General features: G+C 43.6%; 1 protein-coding gene across 4 annotated transcripts in view; it reads left to right on the plus strand.

The window, feature by feature from the left end:
• Positions 1-20,158, plus strand: part of LOC137379411 (anoctamin-4-like) — a 238,897-nt gene that overhangs the window by 163,722 nt on the left and 55,017 nt on the right. For all 4 annotated transcript variants that reach the window (XM_068050181.1, XM_068050182.1, XM_068050184.1 and 1 more), the window contains exons 8-9: positions 575-706; positions 16,715-16,821. In XM_068050181.1, coding sequence (XP_067906282.1) covers positions 575-706; positions 16,715-16,821 — 239 coding nt within the window. The remainder of the gene's footprint in view (positions 1-574; positions 707-16,714; positions 16,822-20,158) is intronic.

Consider the following 20,158-nt stretch of genomic DNA (forward strand, 5'->3'; position numbering starts at 1 on the left):
GTTTCATTATTGAAAACTGTGTGGAATATGAGCCAATTATATGTTCCAGCAGCACACTCCTGTGGGGATGGTGATGGGTAGGTTACAGGAGACACTGTTTTAGAAGGGCAGTGACCCATGGGCCCAGAATTTCCTGGAACCTGAAAATGGCGATGGATGGCATTAATTAGACAGTATGCGTTCTGATGCTGTAGTGGCAAATTTGAGGCCACGTCTGTTTAGTAACTGATTTAGAATATGCTGCAGCGAGCATTGTGATTTACTCAGGAGCAGAGCAGGACCAGACACACAACTGAGCAACAGGTCATTTAACACTTCCATAAAAGTACCAAAGCTGAACCATTCTTGCAAATTTCCTATTTTCACATTATAAAAATCTTTCTACTTCTACCCTGTGTTCTTTAATTTCAGTCACGTCCATTTATAATTGAGACTGGGTGAAACGGCACCAGTCTGTTAAAGCAAAGGCTCCTAAATCTATACTTGATTTGGTGGAAATAATGGCCCAAGGATTGGAATAGGCTGTAAACATTAAGATTAGACCTTTGCTAACAGTTACACGTTTTTATAACAGAATGGAGAAAAGGTTGAGCAGGTTTCGAGGATGGTTACCTAGGAAACCTATGAAGCTGGACAAGGATACGTTACCGGATCTGGAGGATACAGACTGCTACACAGCTCCTTTCAGCCAACAGAGGATTCATCAGTAAGTGTTGCACTCCTCTAACAACTTAAAACATAGCAAAGTGGGCAGGCATTTGAGCTTGTATTCAGTTCTACCATTGACAGCAACTTCCTGAGTATTGGCAGCATCCTGCAGTTGTGAAGACCAACGTAAAGTCGTCATTTAGTATCTCGGCCATGCCCTCTGCCTCTGCAGAAAGATCTCCATTTGTAGTCCTTGATCATTCCTGCCCTTCCTTTGACTGTCTGATTTGATTACACTCATCAGTGTCTTGGATGAAGCAAGAGAGGACCAAGTTTCCAAGTTTGCTGATGACACCCAGTTAGGTAACACAGTAAATGGTGTAGATTGGGGCCTTTTTTAATAGCAGGATTATCTGTGAAAGAAAACCAGCTTCTGAATGTGTGGGAACAATGGGGTATAAATTTTGCAATGGTAACTCAAGACAGCGAATTAGCAGCTTGTTTTGGTGTTCAGTGGAAATTGGGCAGAGTGTAAAATGGGTTACTGATTTGCTATTGGCTGTTCCGTGCGATGTCTAAGATGGATTTATATCCTGTTGTACTTGCACCTCACTTGTTATGTGGCTCTTGTTTGCAGCTCAGTGCTGACTAATTCAATAAAGTTCTCAAATTATCAGCCCATCTTCAGTGAGCAGAAAATCTCACCCCTACACGGTTGTCAATCCAGATTTGCTGAGTGAAGGTTTTGTAGCGATACAGTTCTGACTCTGTTGAGGAAAGCCTCACTCGGTGATACTAAAGTACAATTACTGCAGTATGGGCAAGAGGGCAGTAATATTTCACTTGATCTTGCCCCCTCTATCCACCTCCACAATATAAACCTGGAATGACATTGTCAATCTTGTACTCAAACCCGTAAAATCTGGCACTTACTCAGAAAATGATCCATCCTAGGAACAAGAGGAGGCCCCTCGGGCCTGTTCCACTGTTGGAACATAGAACATAGAACGGTACAGCACAGTGCAGGCCCTTCGGCCCACAATGTTGTGCCGAACCTTTAACCTTTAACTCTAGGATCAAACTACCTACATAACCTTCATACTACGATCATCCATGTACCTATCCAAGAGTCGCTTAAATGTCCCTAATGTATCTGCTTCTACTACCACCACTGGCAGTGCATTCCATGCACCCACCACTCTCTGTGTAAAGAACCTACCTCTGACATCTCCCCAAAACCTTCCTCCAATCACCTTAAAATTATGCCCCCTGGTGTTAGCCCTTTCCACCCTGGGAAAAAGTCTCTGGCTATCCACTCTATCTATGCCTCTCATCATCTTGTACCCCTCTATCAAGTCACCTCTCATCCTTCTTCGTTCCAATGAGAAAAGCCCTAGCTCCCTCAATCTTTCTTCGTAAAACATGCCCTCCAGTCCAGGCAGCATCCTGGTAAATCTCCTCTGCACCCTCTCTAAAGCTTCCACATCCTTCCTATAATGAGGCGACCAGAACTGAACACAATATTCCAAGTGTGGTCGAACCAGGGCTTTATAGAGCTGCAGCATAACCTCGTGGCTCTTAAACTCAATCCTCCTGTTAATGAAAGCCAACACACCAGACGCTTTCTTAACAACCCTATCAACTTGGGTGGCAACTTTGAGCGATCTATGGACATGGACCCCAAGATTCCTCTCTTCCTCCACACTACCAAGAATCCTGTCTTTAAGCCTGTATTCTGCATTCAAATTTGACCTTCCAAAATTAATCACTTCACACTTTTCCAGGTTGAACTCCATCTGCCACTTCTCAGCCCAGCTCTGCATCCTGTCAATGTCATGTTGCAACCTACAACAGCCTTCCACACTATCCACAACTCCAGCAACCTTCATGTCATCGGCAAACTTGCTAACCCAGCCTTCCACTTCCTCATCCAAGTCCTTTATAAAAATCACAAAGAGCAGAGGTCCCAGAACAGATCCTTGTGGAACACCACTGGTCACCGAGCTCCAGGCTGAATACTTTCCATCTACTACCACCCTCTGACTTCTATGGGCCAGCCAATTCTGTATCCAGACAGCCAACTTTCCCAGTATCCCATGCCTCCTTACTTTCTGAATGAGCCTACCATGGGGAACCTTATCAAATGCCTTGCGAAAATCCATATACACCACATCCACTGCTCTTCCTTCATCAATGTGTTTTGTCACATCTTCAAAGAATTCAATAAGGCTTGTGAGGCATAACCTGCCCCTCACAAAGCCATGCTGACTGTCTCTAATCAAAGTATGCTTTTCCAAATAATCATAAATCCTGTCTCTCCGAATCCTCTCCAATAATTTGCCCACTACCAACGTAAGACTGACTGGTCTATAATTCCCAGGGTTATCCCTATTCTCTTTCTTGAATAAGGGAATAACATTTGCCACCCTCCAATCATCATCTGGTACTACTCCAGGACGCAAAGATCATCGCCAAAGGCGCAGCAATCTCTTACCTCTACCTGTTCGAGCATATCAGCCTGTTTCACGCTGTCCTCACAAACGACCAGGTCCCCCTCACTAGTGAATACTGAAGCAAAGTATTCATTTAGGACCTCCCCTACCTCCTCCGACTCCAGGCACAAGTTCCCTCCACTATCCCTGATCGGCCCTACCCTCACTCTGGCCATCCTCTTGTTCCTCACATAAGTGTAGAACGCCTTGGGATTTTCCTTAATCCTACCTGCCAAGACTTTTTCATGTCCCCTTCCAGGTCTCCTAAGTCCATTCTTCAGTTCCTTCCTGGCTACCTTGTAACCCTCTAGAGCCCTGTCTGATCCTTGCTTCCTCAACCTTAAGTAAGCTTCCTTCTTCCTCTTGACTAGCTGTTCCACATCTCTTGTCATCCAAGGTTCCTTCACCCTACCATTCCTTCCTTGCCTCATCGGGACAAACCTATCCAGCAGTCGCAGCAAGTGCTCCCTAAACAACGTCCACATTTCTGTCGTGCATTTTCCTGAGAACATCTGTTCCCAAATTATGCTCCCCAGTTCCTGCCTAATAGCATTGTAATTCCCCCTCCCCCAATTAAATATTTTCCCATCCTGTCTGCTCCTGTCCCCCTCCATGACTATAGTAAAGGTCAGGAAGTTGTGATCACTATCACCGAAATGCTCTCCCACCGAGAGATCTGCCACCTGGCCTGGTTCGTTGCCAAGCACCAAATCCAACATATCCTCCCCTCTAGTCGGCCTATCTACATATTGAGTCAGGAAACCTTCCTGGACACACCTGACAAAAACTACTCCATCCAAACTATTTGCACTAAGGAGGTTCCAATCAATATTAGGGAAGTTGAAGTCACCCATGACAACAACCCTGTTACTTCTGCACCTTTCCAAAATCTGCCTCCCCATCTGTTCCTCCGTGTCTCTGCTGCTATTGGGGGGTCTATAGAAAACTCCCAATAAAGTGACTGCTCCTTTCCTGTTTCTGACTTCCGCCCATAATGACTCAGTAGACAAACCCTCCTCGACGACCTCCCTTTCTGCAGCTGTGATACTATCCCTGATTAGCAATGCCACTCCCCCACCTCTTTTACCTCCCTCCCTATTCCTTTTGAAACATCTAAACCCCGGAACATCCAACATCCATTCCTGCCCCTGTGATATCCAAGTCTCCGTAATGGCCACAACAACGTAGCTCCAAGTACTGATCCATGATCTAAGTTCATCACCCTTATTCCTGACACTTCTTGCATTAAAATAGACACACTTCAACCCATCATACTGGCTGCAACTTTGCCCTATCAACTGTCTAACCTTGCTCACAGACTCTCTGCACTCTGTATCTGCCTGTTCAACAGCTACCCCATCCACTGATCCGTAGCTCCGGTTCCCATCCCCCTGCCAAACTAGTTTAAACCCTCCCGAAGAGCGCTAGCAAACCTCCCGCCCAGGATATTGGTGCCCCTCCAGTTCAGATGCAACCCGTCCCTCTTGTACAGATCCTACCTTCCCCAGAACGTATCCCAATGATCCACATATCTGAAGCCCTCCCTCCTACACCAGCTCTGTAGCACTTCACTTCAGTCACAGCTGATCTGTATCATGACTCCATTTACACTCCTTGGCTCCTTAACACCTTTGCCTAACAAAACTATCCATCTTGAAATTTTCAAATTAGTCCCCAGTTGTAACAGCATTTTTGGGGGGGGGGGGGGAAGTGTTTTAGGTTTCTGCTGCCCTTCGTGTGAAGAAGTGATTCCTGATATTACCCCTGTATGGCTGAGCTGTATCTCCTTGGGTTATGCCCCCTTGTTCTGGACACCTCCCTACTATAGAGAGAACCTATCTTGCTGCCTTCATGCTATCTTGCACCCTATTAATGATGTAGCACAGTTAAGGATATTTAATGCTGTAATCCAAATGCCCCAACTAACCTTGCGTTCAGTCATTGAGTTCAAATACTTCAGCTGAAGATGGTTGGATGAGAATTTAGGAGATTGGTGCTGATTTTTGTGGGGGGGGGTTTTTTTTAAACATAAGCTTTCAGTTTGGGTTGACAAGTGATTTGGTGGGGACTTCTGGAGGCTGGGTTTATCCTGACAGAAAGTGATGAAATCCGACACCTGAGTGGAAAGTTTAAAATCTACCGTCACTAAAGCCTCCCTTTAAATTTTTTTTTTCCCTGCCAGTAAGTGTTTACAATAAATTGTGTGTAGCCAGTGGTTAGTGAAATATTCATAAACTTTACTTTGCTTACTCACTCGCAATGGTTGGGAGGTCAGAGGATGAGAGTTAGGCCCCTGGAGTTAAAATACCCTAAATCTCATTTCTGGAACAGTGGGTGTGTTAACTGATGCTAACTACTCACCCACCTATCCAAACTGGCCCTGGAATTACAATCCAACCTTGTGTCTTGTGGACTTGTCCAGCAGCAACTTCTGGCCCCAGTGAGGGTCATATTAACTGTCCTTTTCCTCCACGTAGATTTACCCTCAATATATATTTGGGTGGCGCAGTGGTTAGCACCGCAGCCTCACAGCTCCAGCGACCCGGGTTCGATTCTGGGTACTGCCTGTGTGGAGTTTGCAAATTCTCCCTGTGTCTGCGTGGGTTTCTGCCGGGTGCTCCGGTTTCCTCCCACAGCCAAAGACTTGCAGGTTGATAGGTAAATTGGCCATTATAAATTGCCTCTCGTATTGGTAGGGGAATTGAGGGAAGGTGGGGATGTGGTAGGGATATGGGATTAATGTGGGAGTAGTATAAATGGGTGGCTGATGGTCGGTGCAGACGTTGTCTGCCGAAGGGCCTATTTCACTGCTGTATCTCTAAATACTAAAATAAATAAAAAAATAAGAATCTACTTGAGTCTTTTCCCCTTTCTGCCTTTCATTCGAATATTCTCCCAAGCGGGGTTATAAAAGTTAGTTACCTGAGGTGATGTTATGATCTAAACAGGGCTGAGTTATATACTAAAGAGCTGAAACTTTCTGATCATCAATATGGTGTTAATTTGAATCCAGCACCAAGTCAAGGGGATCTTTGTCCAGTATCAGTGGTGTCATAACGTGGGCTAAGCAGCCAATCACATTGAAGATTTCTCACAGCAAACCAGAAAATAAAATGCATTGATTATTCTTCTCTTCACATAAACTTTACAAAGAGTGAAATAAAGACTGGAACATGCACATTGGATGAAATGTCATGAACGTGGATGAGAGACTTCAGTTGGAAGGATGGAACGGCAAAGCTGGGGCTGTACTCTTTAGAAAAGAAGGTTGAGAGGAGATTTGATAGAGGTGTTCAAAATCATGAGGTCTGAACAGAGTAAATAGGGAGAACCTGTTCCCATTGGTGGAAGGGTCCAGAACCAGAGGACACTGATTTAAGGTGATTGACAAAAGAAATACAGTGATATGAGGAAAAACTGTCAGTGAGTGGTTAGGATCTGGAATGCTCTGCCTGAGAGCGTGGTAGATGCAGGTTCAGTTGAGGCTTTCAAAAGGGAATTGGATAATTATCTGAAGAGAAATATTTGCAGGGCTACAGGGGAACGACAGAGGAGCGGTACCAGCTGAGTTGCTCTTGGAGAGGTGGACACGATGGACCCATGGCCGCCATTACTGTGCTGTAACCATTGTGAGGTACTAAGAAAGTGAGAACTCCAGAGCAAATTCCAGATGAACAAATCAATCAAAGGATGATTGACCTAACAATAGCAAGAGTTCTACAGCATGACATTTGTAGAAACTTTACAAACCCTTTCAGATGTGGGTGTTGCCCTTTTTTTAGAAGTGAGATTTCACATAGGTAATCAGATATCCATTAAAATAAAACTCATCAGTGTACAAATCAACTTGATGTGACAAAAATAGAAACATAAATTAGTCAGTAAGCATTAGATATCCAGTTTGAGTAAAATGTTAAATCCTAAATTTATGAGCTGGAGGTAAATGGAAAATAATTCATTTAAATGATTACTGAGTTTACAGAAATGAACTTGAATATTTCCTAGCATAAACAATTTGTCCGACTTTTAATCAGTTAATTTATAGGTCAGATGGTTTCCTGAACATTAATATTGAGATCGTGGTCTGTTGCATTGTCCCACTCGGCTGTGGCTCAGATTAAAGAAAGATTTGAATTTCTATAGCACTTTTCACCACTTCAGGACATCCCAAAATGATTTACAGCCAGTGAAGTACTTTAATTGTAGTCACTGTTGTAATGTCGGAAACATGGCAGCCAATTTGTGCACAGCAAGCTCCCATAAACAGCAATGTGATAATGACCAGATAATCTTTCTTGCCAATGTTTGAGGGATAAATATTGGCCAGGACACTGGAGAGAACTCCCCTGTTCTTTGGATAGTGACTGTGGGGTCTTTTACATCCAGCTATGTGGAGAGTAAGTGCCTCAATTTAACCTAAAATAAAAGCAAAATACTGCGGATGCTGGAAATCTGAAATAAAAACAAGAAATGCTGGAAATACTCAGCAGGTCTGGCAGCATCTGTGGAGAGAGAAGCAGAGTTAACGTTTCGGGTCAGTGACCCTTCTTCAGAACTGGCAAATAGTGAAGTGGGGGTGGGGCAAGAGATAACAAAGGAGAAGGTGCAGATTGGACAAGGCCACAGAATAGCTGACCAAAAGGTCCTGGAGCAAAGGCAAACAATATGCTAATAATGTGTTGAAAGACAAAGCATTAGTACAGATAGGGCGGTAACGAACTGAAGATTGAACAGCAGCAAGTGCAAACATGAAAAAACATGGGTAAGCAAGCTGAACAAACGAAGATGAAATGAAGTAAACATATTAAAAAAAAAAAAAAAAATTGTAAAAAAGAAAAAAATAACTAAAAATAAAAGTAAAATGGGGGGCCCATCATGCTCTGAAATTATTCAACTCAATGTTCAGTCCAGCAGGCTGTAGTGTGCCTTATCGGTAAATGAGATGCTATTCCTCGAGCTTGCGTTGATGTTCACTGGAACACTGCAGCAAGCCCAGGATAGAGATGTGAGCAGGGGGGAGTGTTGAAATGCTAAGCAACCGGAAGCTCGGGGTCCTGCTTGCGGACTGCCTTTGCTCCATGACCTTTTGGTCAGCTACGTGGCCTTGTCCAATCTACACCTTCTCCTTTTGTTATCTCATGTCCCACCCCTGCTTCACTTGCTTATAACCTTTTGACATTTCTAATATTTGCCAGTTCTGAAGAAGGGTCACTGACCCGAAACGTTAACTCTGCTTCTCTCTCCACAGATGCTGCCAGACCTGCTGAGTATTTCCAGCATTTCTTGTTTTTACCTCAATTTAACCTCTAATCCGAAAGACTGCACCTCGGATAGCACAGCTCTTCAGCTGTATCGCACTGGACTATTGACTTGTATTTTTGTGTTCATGCCTCTGTAGGGGATGTAATCCTCCGGTTGCCAATGTGGGAGTGCTATCCGTTCAGTCACTGCTGACACTTAAATGTAGAATATTTTGCACAGGGCAGCTCTGAAATTTATGAAGTATAAATGTTTGTAATTTTCTCAACTCCGTGTTCAATTCTGTCCATGGCCTCACTCCTCCCTATCTCTAACCTCCTCCAATCCTACAACCCTCCGATCTCTGCACTCCTCCAACTCTGGCCTCTTACACATCTGATTTTTAAGTTGCGCTGCTATTTTTATGTCAGTATGTCTGTGCTCTCTAATTCACTCAGGAAGACGAATAGCTTACCCTGTGTGTTATTTGATTATATCAGTACGTGCTTCAATTAGCAGTGAGACTGCCAGAACTGGCAAATATACTGTGCAATGGACAACCCAAGCAGTTATCTCCAGCTAATTGATGCAAAATTCATGTGATTAATCTCTCAATGTTGCTTTGTAGAAGAAAATGCAAATTGCCAAAAAAAAAGGCAAATGCTAATTCAGCATGTACAGTCCTAAAGAGATTAATTTACACTGCAATGTTCTTGCATTCATTCCTATCACCGTGTGGCATTGGTGGGGGTGGGAGGGACAGAGTGGAAGTGAAGAAAGCTTTATTACTGTGTGCAGTTGAGTGAAATAAGGCACACCGGGGCAGTGACGGAGTCAAGTTAATTCATTTTCATTTAGATGGATAGGTGGTTGTTTTTGTAATGCAGAAATTATCTATTTCAGAAAAATACAAACTGTATTTCCCTGTATAAGAAAACTTGCTGATACCACTGGTCCAAGTCTCCGAAGTCATCACTGAAATGATACAAGTACCTTAGGAATAACAAGTCCTTAACATGTAGAAGCAGCAGCACAGAAGGATGCAGTTTGGCTCATTGTATCTGTGCCCTTCGAAAGAGCTATCCAATTAATCCCTGCTCGTTTTTTTTTCCCCATAGCCCTGCAAATTTTACCCTTTTTTTTTTCCCAATATATATCCAATTTCCTTTTGAAAGTTGCTATTGAATCTGCTTCCGCTGCCCTTTTCAAGCAGTGCATTGAGATCAATAGATCCATTGGTGAGGGTAATTAAGGGTTAGAAAGCAAAACATGTCATACAAAAATGCAGTTTAAAAGTTTATAAATGGGTAGATTTGGTACTCTGAAGTACATTCCTTAGCTTTGATTATCTGGGTGTTCATTACTTAGCCCTTTTTATAATAAATTGACTGTTGGATTTAACACATGATCTGCTAACACTGATCAGAAAACTTAGTCAGCCATCTGATATAATGCAGGAATAACTACTATCTTAAACTGCACATTAATGGCATCACTGGGGATTTTTGGTTGAGACAGTTTTCTCAGCCTGTGACCTTTTGCATAAACCTCCCTTTTTTTTTACTGAGTCAATATTTCAACAATACAGCAAAACCCGGCGAATCCACACACTGGGTTTCTCTTCAAATCATTCTGCTCCACAAATTAGCTTTTGATAACTGCCGAGAGTATTGGATTTGCAGGAACTTTGTTAATATGCTAATATAGTTCTGTGCAGCTGTTTCAAACTGACCCACATCTGGCATTTATAATTTAATTAAGGTTGTAATTATCAAGATTGTATGAATATCTTTGGCAAAACTGTCAGCGCTGAACACCCGCAAGGTTTAACTTTGAAGTAGTGAGTGAGTCCTGTGCTGCCAGATGACCTAACTGATATTAATCCCTCAACCGACCTCACTAAAACTGATAATCTGACCATCGTCTCTGCGCACACAGCTCCCACATACAGCAATGCGGCTGTTGTTTCCTTTTTCTACACAGCAGCGTCCTGTGACAATCTCACCTGCTACATAATGAAGCTATTGCGTTATATGATACCTGGCTTTGAGCAATTTGTGTTCACTCAACATAGTCGTGTTCCGTAAGTTTTGACTATTGGACACAAACTAATTTTAATTTGTGTTCAATTTATTTTTCAAAAAGTGCCTTGAGGTTTGAAGATATGACTGTATCACAAAGGTCAGAAGGAGAAGTATGGGTGAGGGAGCTCATTTGGCCCGTCTAGTTCACTTGGTATACATTCCATCATGGTATGTAACTAAGCAGGTCTGGCAGCATCTGTGGAGAGAGAAGCAGAGTTAACGTTTCAGGTCAGTGACCCTTCAAAATTGGCAAATTGCTTGGAGGGGAACTTGCAGGTGGTCCCATGCATCTGCTGCCCTTGTCCTTCTAGGTGGTAGAAGTCACAGGTTTCTAAGGTGCTGTCTAAAGAGCCTTGGTGAATTGCTGCAGTGCATCTTGCAGATGGTACACGCTGCTGCCACTGTGTGTCAGTGGTGGAGGGAGTGAATGGCACCCCATCCAGAAACAATCAAGCGGGCTGCTTTATCCTGGATGGTGTCGAGCTTCTTGAGTGGTGTTGGAGCTGCACCCATCCAGGCAAGTAGAGAGTATTCCTTCACACACCTGACTTGTGCCTTGTAGATGGTGGACAGGTTTTGGGGAGTCAGGAGGTGAGTTACTCACCACAGGATTCCTAGCCTCTGACCTGCTCTTGTAGCCACAGTATTTATATTGCTGCTCCAGTTCAATTTCTGGTCAATGGTAGCCCCTAGGATGTTGATCATGGGGAATTCAGCGATTTTAATGCCATTGAATGTCAAGGGGAGATGATTAGATTCTCTCTTGTTCGAGATAGTCATTACCTGGCACTTGTGTGGCACAAATGTTTTTATTTAAAGATACAGCACTGAAACAGGCCCTTCGGCCCACCGAGTCTGTGCCAACCAACAACCACCCATTTATACTAATCCTACATTAACCCCATATTCCCTACCACATCCCCACCATTCTCCTACCTACACTAAAGGTAATTTACAATGGCCAATTTACCTATCAACCTGCAAGTCTTTGGCCATGGGAGGAAACCGGAGCACCCGGCGGAAACCCACGCGGTCACAGGGAGAACTTGCAAACTCCACAGAGGCAGTACCAGAACTGAACCCGGGTCGCTGGAGCTGTGAGGCTGTGGTGTTAACTGCTGTGCCACAGTGCCGCCCATTGTTACTTGCCACTTATCAGCCCAAGCCTGGATATTGTCCAAGTCTTGCTGCATTTTGACACGGACTGCTTCAACAGCTGAGGAGTTGCGAATGGTGCTGAACATTATGCAGTCAACATCCCCACTTCTGAATTTATGATTTGAAGGAGGGTCATTGATGAAGCAGCTGAAGATGGTCGGGCCTAGGACACTACCCTGAGGAACTCCTGCAGTGATGTCCTGGAGCTCAGATGATTGACCTCCAACAACCACAACCATCTTCCTTTGCGCTAGGTATGACTCCAACCGGAGAGTATTTTCCCCCAATTCCCATTGACTCCAGTTTTGCTAGGGCTCCTTAATGCCATACGCGGTCAAATGCAGCCTTGATGTCAAGGGCAGTTACACTCTCCTCACCTCTGGAGTTCAGCTGTTTTGTCCATGTTTGGACCAAGGCTGTAATGAGGTCAGGAGCCAAGTGGCCCTGGCAGAGCCCAAACGGAGTGTCACTGAGCAGGTTATTGCTAAGCAAGTGCCACTTGATAGCACTGTCGACAACACCTTCCATCACTTTGCTGATCGAGAGTAAATTGATAGGGCGGTGTTTGGCCAAGTTGGATTTTTCCTGCTTTTCGTGTATGGGACATACTTGGGCAATTTTCCACATTGCCGGGTAGATACCACTGTTGTAGCTGTACTGCAACAGCTTGGCTCGGGGCGTGGCAAGTTCTGGAGCACAGGTCTTCAGTAGTATTGCTGGAATATTGTCAGGGCCCATAGCCTTTGCAGTATCCAATGCCTTCAGTCGTTTCTTGATATTGCGTGGAGTGAATAGCATTGGCTGAATACTGGCATCTGTGATGCTGGGGACTTCAGGTGGAGGCTGAGATGGAGCATCAACTCGGCACTTCTAGCTGAAGATTGCTGCAAATGGTTCAGCTTTATCTTTCTCACTGATGTGCTGGGCTCCCCCATCTTTAAGGATGGGGACAAAAACAAGAAATGCTGGATTCACTCAGCAGGTCTGGCAGCATCTGTGGAAAGAGAAGCAGAGTTAACGTTTCAGGTCAGTGACCCTTCTTTGGAAGTATCCTAGAGTATTTAGTTCCCAACTTTGGTGACTTTGCAACCACATCTTCGTAATGGCTCTTAGATCAAACCCATTCATTTCTATCTGTACTGTTAATTCATATGTTGCGAATGCTTTGTGCATTCAGATATTGCAATATTTTTGTATTTTTTCCCTTGCATCACTTTTTCCTTTTAGAGCTCTGGCCATTCCCTACCCACTTTGCTTATTTTTGTTCCCCCAGCCTCAACATCTCTTGTACTGCTTATGAATTTACCCTTTCCTGCATCCTCCCACGCTTCTACTGGCACATTTTACAGCCCTAGTTATTCAATTTGCTAGGACACTGGTCCCAACTTGGTTTAAGTGGAGACCGTCCCAACAGAACAGCTCCTTCTTTCTCCAGTACCAGTGCCTGTAACCCCATTAACTGAAATCCCCTGCCTCCCACATCACTTTTTTTTTTATCAGCCATGCATTTAACTTTCTAATCTGTTTGTCCCTATGCCAAGTTGCATCTAAGTCAAGTAACAATCCAACGATTATTACCTGGGAGGTTTTTGCATTTTTAATTTCGACCCTCCACAAACACTGTCAGCAGAATCTCTCCTATGTCGTTTGTTCCTAATATGGAGCTTGGCAACTGGATCGCCCCCTCCCATTCCAAGTTCTTTTACCAGCTGCAAAGAGATGTCCTTATCCCGAGTACGGTGCAGGCAACTCCACCTTGGGAACTTCCTGTCACAGCTGCATAGAGCAGAATCTATTCCCCTGATTATTTTGTTCACCTCTCTGTCTCTCTGTCTCTCTGTCTCTCTGTCTCTCTGTCTCTCTGTCTCTCTGTCTCTCTGTCTCTCTGTCTCTCTGTCTCTCTGTCTCTCTGTCTCTCTGTCTCTCTGTCTCTCTGTCTCTCTGTCTCTCTGTCTCTCTGTCTCTCTGTCTCTCTGTCTCTCTGTCTCTCCCTTGTTGTCTGAAAGGCAAAGAGCAAGGCACAACCAGCACTGTACCTGGGTCCACTTACCTTCCTGATTCGCAGTCGCACCCTCCTGTCCATGACTACTAATCAGACCTGTACCACTACCTAACATAAGGGGTGTGACAGCCTCCTGGAACAGGTAATTCTTCCCCTCCCTGATCTACCTTAGACTCCAACCCAGGAGCTCGGAGCTGAAGTTCCTCGAGCTGCAGACGCTTGAGTTGTCACGCTGCTTGTCGGACGTCCAATTTTTGAGTGGAAAGGTCCTCAAACTAAAAATTGGTAAGACTGAAGCCATTGGGAGGCATATTATGCTCTTCCCTGAAGTGAGTGTGGAGGTCGGTGGGCATTTAATTGGACAGGATGGTGGCAGGTGGAACACTGCCATCATCTTGTCTACACCCCAGTTAAGTCTGCAGTGGGAAGGCCCGCCCTGCTCTCAATTGAGGGCTTTAAGGGGCAATTAATGCCAAATTAAGGACCTCGTCAGGCTGCTGTTGGCATTTACCCAGTAGCAGGCGCACATGTTGGCATGCAGGGAGCACGACTTGCAGACCTGGGTGAGGGGTGGTGGGGGGGTCGTCCCTCATTCAAAGGTCCTCAATGCTGGATCGAGGGGGCAGTTGGGTGGGTGGCTGCTGCTGAGAGCCACGCCTCTGCCTTTTCTGCTGACCCCCTACATCTCACTCCATCACATCCGGCCTGGATTGCTACACAGCCCTGGGGATCTGAGTGCTATTCCAGCAACAGCCACCGCTTCCTCAGTGGCGCTGCTGAGAACAAGAGCTGTCGGCCTCTGGCCACCATCTCTCGGTGGGTGGGACTTCTCGTCCCTGGAGTCCTGATCCTAGGCTTTATTAATAGGGGCATAGAGTACTAAAACAAGGACGTTATTTTAAACTTGTATAAAACGTTGGTTTGGTCTCCACTGGAGTATTGTGTCCACTTTAGGAAGGATGTGAAGGCGTTAGAGGATGCAGAAATGGTTCCAGGGATGAGGAATTTCATTATGTGGATAGATTGGAAAAGTTGGGACTGTTTTCTTTGGAGAAAGGGTTTGAGAGGAGATTTGATAGAGGTACTCAAAATCATGAGGGGTCCAGACAGAGTAGATATGGAGAAACTGTTCCCATTGGTGGAAGGATTGTGAACCAGAGGGCACCGATTTTAAGGTAATTGGCAAAAGAAGCAATGGTGACACGAAAAACTTTTTCATGCAGCGAGTGATTGGGATCTGGAATGTACTGCCTGAGTGTGTTGGAGGCAGGTTCAATTGAGTCCTTCAAAAGGGAATTGGATTGTTATCTGAAAAGGAGGTATGTGCAGGGCTATGGGGAGAAGATGGGGAATTGGCACTAGGTAAATGGCTCCTTCAGAGAGCTGACATAGACATGATGGGCCGAATGGTCTCCTGTGCTATAACAATTCTATGATGCATTCTATGATTCTCAGAGGAATTTTTAGGTGGCGGTTTTCCCATGCATCTGCTGCCCTTGTCTTTTTCTGGAGGATCCTTTCAGGAAATAACCATTTAGATGCAAAGGACACTGAGCGGCTGAATGACCTGCTTCTGTTACTGTGTTAGACGTTTAGTTGCTCCTCCGTTGCAGTCTTGGAAGAATTATCAATATAAGATTTGCCTTTACAATTACCCCTGTCTGTCAATGTTTTACATTTCACAAAATCATGGGATCTTCCTGTACTTTGGACAATCGTGCCTGTGCCAACTCTTTGAAAGAGCTGTTCAGTTTAGTCCCACGCTTCGGCCATAACCCTGCAAATTAGTCCTCTTCAAATAGGAGCACAGGAACAGGAGGAGGCCATTCAGCCCCTCAAGCTTGTTCCACCATTCATGGCTGATCTGTGACCCAACTCCATATCCCTGCCTTTGCCTCATACCCCTTAATACCTTTTTAGATTAACATAAATCCATCAATCTCCGATTTAAAGTTCACAATCATTCTAGCACCAATTGCCATTTGAGGAAGAGAGTTCCAAGCTTCCACCACCCTTTGATGTGTTTCCCAATTTCATTCCTGAATGGTTTGGCTCTAATTTTTAGACTTTGCCTCCTAGTCCCCAACCAGCAGAAATAGGGTAAATAGAATCTATGTTCCTCTTTTTTAATAGCTTGAAAACTTCGATCAAATCACCCCTTAACCTTGAATTTCAGAGAATACAACCCTAGTTGGTGTAATCTCTCCTCCTCAATTTAACCCTTGGAGTCCAGATATTATTCTGGTCATAAAAACAGAAAATGCTAGAACTACACAGCAGGTCAGGCAGCATCTGTGGAGAGAGAAAGTCAACATTTTGGGTCATTCTGATAAACCTTGGCTGCATTCCCTCCAAGGTTAGTATATCCTTTCTAAGGTGTGGCCAGTTCACAGGGGAACTCCAGGTGTGGTCTAACCAGGGCTGAGTATAGCTGAAGCATGACTTCTGTTCCCTTGTGTTCTAGTCCTCGATAATAAAATCCAACGTTCCATTAGCCTTTTTGATTATTTTCGTACCTGTGCATGACACTTTTAGTCTGTTTTCCAACCTCCACTGTATCTAGCTATTCACCGTTTAGAAACTCCTTTTTTTTTTTGTGGAGTTTTTTTTTATTCTCAGTGCTTTGCTACTCCATTCCTCCTGCTTTCCCTGCAGCCCTGTAATATTTTCTCCAAGTATTTATCCAGTTCCCATTTGAAAGTTACTACTGAATCTGTTTCCATCACCCTTTTCATGCAGTGAATTCCAGATCACAACAAATCATGGTGTTTTTAAAAAAAAAAAAAATTCTCATGTCGCCTCTGATTCTTTTGCTAATCACCTTTAAATCTGTGACTTCTGGTTAGTGCCCCTTGGAAAGATGGTGTAAATTCCCAGTCTACGTGATTACAGTAGGTAAAATCGCTTTGTGAGCACAAAGAATTTGGGGGCCCTTTGGCCTTGGTATATTGTGATTCCTCTCTTCTGGGATTTCTTTGAACTTTAAATGCATTAAAAAAAAAAATCAATTTTCCAAGAGCAAGTTTTGGATCATAGCCTGCATGTGCGTTGAAAATCGTGACTGAAGAATAACCCATTCCATTTTATTTCAGCTTCATAATACACAACAAAGATATGTTCTTCAACAATGCGACAAGAAGCAGAATACTGCACCATATTTTACAGCGGGTTAAATATGAGGAGGGAAAAAACAAAATTGGTAAGTATTGTTACTTTATTCTGATTAAAATATACATGAATGGTATTGGTTGCCCATTGTTAATGTTTAAAGCTACAGGCATGTTGGAAAGAGTAGTGCTTTCACGAAAACTTCAAATGGACCATTTTACTTCAATTCAACATGAATTCTGTTTTTAAAAAAAAAATCTGCAATTCCTTCCCCTCAAGTTTTTTTTTCCATTTTATAAATTCCAGAGTCTCTATATTTATAATGGAATTTCCTGTGTGAGCCCCAGTGCCTCCACTGTCGAAGGTGTAACTACTGTGACATGTTGACAGAGGGAAGTTTCCATTGTAAATTGGAATATAAGTATTCATGTAATCAGGATATAAAAATGACTACTTGTTGTTAAAACTAGGATTGAATGCCATTTGTTTGCCCTGGTCTAATTAACTCCCACCATCCAACCCAGCAAAATTTAAGCTTGCTCTTGACTCCCCAAGTACAAAGCCATGTGGGATCAGTGGGTAATTATTCTAAAGGTCATTTGTAGACTCTCTCGAACACAAATAGTCACACACACATTGCCCCACTTATGCATAGGGACTAATTTAAACATGTGATTTTATTCAATGAATGTAAAAGTGGTTTTATATCCACTGCCAGCAGGGAGCTTTGCCTGTCAGCAATGTTGTTGTGATTCACAGCCACCAGTTCGCAATGTTATTGGCCCGAATTTCTTAATATATGAATACTCTGTGACCTCTCAATAGTTCATTGATGAATACTTTGGTTCAAAGAAGCCCCATTTTAGTTGAATAAAATAATGAGCCTTTGTCCAATTATTTCAGTTTGTCTTAAATTCCCAACTGGTCTTAGCTCTGCATGCATCTTATGCAATTGCCCATTTATATATCATAATTACAGCCTTAAAAATTCAACTAAATAACTTCATAAATAAAAGAAAAACCGAAGACAGCAAAATAATTTAACATTTTATACTTTCGAAAGTAGCTTGTAGCATAATGAGCTGAGATGATGAATGGAGTGACCTGGAGTAACCTTTCAATTAACAGTACAGAAACCTGCCATTGGTCAGATTCACTAATGTTTAATATAACTGCTGTGTCCTTAAAACAGTTGATAAACGAATGTAGATATAGCACAGAGAAGATCATTGGCCCATTGACCTTTCTCCAAAATCAACCAAAACTTGACCTCGCTGTCCTTTTACAAACTATGTCCATTCTCCTTTTCCTCTCCAAAGTCCTTCAACATGTCACCTCCCAAATCCATTCTCATCTTTTCCAAAATTCCATGTTTGAATCTCTACAATCGGCTTTCTGCCCCTCCACGGTACCGAAACAGCTCTTGTTAAAGTCACAAATGATATCCTATGTGACTGTGACAAAAGTAAACTTTCCCTCCTTGACCTCCTTGCCCTCCTGCAGCCTTTGACGTGGTTGTTGACACCATCCTCCTCCAACGCCCCTCCACTGTCGTCCAGCTGGTTGGGACTACCCTTACCTGGTTCCATTCTTATCTATCTAATCGTAGCCAGAAAATCTCACACAATGGCTTCTCTTCCTGTTCCTGCACTGTTACCTCTGCTGTCCCCAAGGAGCTATCCTCGGCCCTCCTATTTCTCATCTACATGCTGACCCTCGGTAACATCATTCAAAAGTACAGCGTTCATTTTCATATGTATGCAAACAACACCCAGCTCGACCTCACCACCACCACCACCACCACCACCACTCTCAACTCCTCCACTGTTCAATTATCAGACTGCTATTTTGAAATCCAATATTGGATGATAAATTTTCTTGAATTAATTATTGGGAAGACTGAAGCCATTGTTTTCAGTCCATGCTCCAAGCTCCTTTCCCTAGCTACCAGCTCTATTCCTCTCCCTGGCAACAGTCTGTGATTAAGCCAGTCTGTCTTTGATGTAACATTTGACCCAGAGATGAGCTTCTGACCTCATTTAGTACCATCACTAAGACCACCTATTTCCATATGCATAACATCACCCAACCTCACCCCATCTCAGCTCCTTGCTGAAACAGTCATCCATGCCTTTTTTTTTACCTCCTAGACTTGAGTATTCCAATGCACTCCTGGCTGTTTCCCACATTCTACTTTCTGTAAACTTGAGATCATCCAAAACTCTGCTGCTTTTGTCTTGACTCACACCAAGTCCTGTTTCCCCTATGTGTTCGCTGACCTAGGTTGGCTCCTGGTCAAGCACCATCTTGATTTTCAAATCCCTCTGTGGCCTTGCCCTCCCTATCTCTGTGTAATCTCCATCCCCACAACCCTCCAGTATATCTGTGATCCTCTAATTCTGACCTTGAGCATCCTAGATTTTAATCACTGCGCCATTGGCAGCCATGCCTTCAGTTGCCTGGACCCAAGCTCTGAAATTCCCGCCCTAAATCTCTCCCCTTCTCCACCTCGCTTTCCTCCTTTTCAAAATACTACTTAAAACCTACCTCTTTGACCAAGCTTTTAGTCATCTGACAATATCTCTGTTTGTGGCTCGGTATCATTTTGTTTTATAATGCTCCTGTGAAGCACCTTGGGATGTTTTATTACATTAAATGTGCTATCTAAATACAGTTTTTGTTTACATAATGAGTACTGTTAATAAGTAATGCTTCTGTGCTGTGCAGTATAAAGATTTCCAACAATATCCATCTTGGATATTTATGGACCAGTCATTTTATTTTGAACTGATGCTGAATATTAAACCAGTCATTCAGCTCTGCTTGGAAATCATACTGCCTGTTCGTCACTAGCCTGTTCTTGCAATGTTTCACCTACATTGCATGTACAATGGACTTAAGTGATAGTCAAGAAAAGCCACACAGTTCCAACTTACTAACAGCAAGACCTTCCAAAAATAGGGGGGGAAACACAGAAATGCAATATGAAATTCTCTCCATGTGCAGCAGAGTTCTGATTATACGCATTCCTCTCTGTTGCTGAGTCTTTAAGTTTACTTCCTTTCAATTCCTGCTCCCCTCACCTGCAACGTGCAGTCGGGATCAAAAGCAGCATTTCACCGGCCACACGAAATTTGTTGACGTGACGGTGAAAATCCAAGTGAGGTGTGTTTAGGAATGGGTGGGCAGGGGGACAGGAAGCTGGTCAGCTGTTATCTCAACTCGTCAAATACTTCATTCCTGATTGAAAGCATGGGAATTGAACCCCTGGGACTCCCCGGCGCTCTTACTGGTTTTACTTTTGAGTCGGCTTCATCAGGTCTCAACTGAGTCACTGAGTGAGATGGTTCATCAAACCAGGGTGCCCATATTAGAGGAAAGAAACCTGAAACCCATCAGCTTAAATTGTCTTGTGTTGACCAACCTGA

This window comes from Heterodontus francisci, chromosome 18 (genome assembly GCF_036365525.1).
Source record: "Heterodontus francisci isolate sHetFra1 chromosome 18, sHetFra1.hap1, whole genome shotgun sequence".
In the NCBI taxonomy this organism is placed as follows: domain Eukaryota; kingdom Metazoa; phylum Chordata; class Chondrichthyes; order Heterodontiformes; family Heterodontidae; genus Heterodontus; species Heterodontus francisci.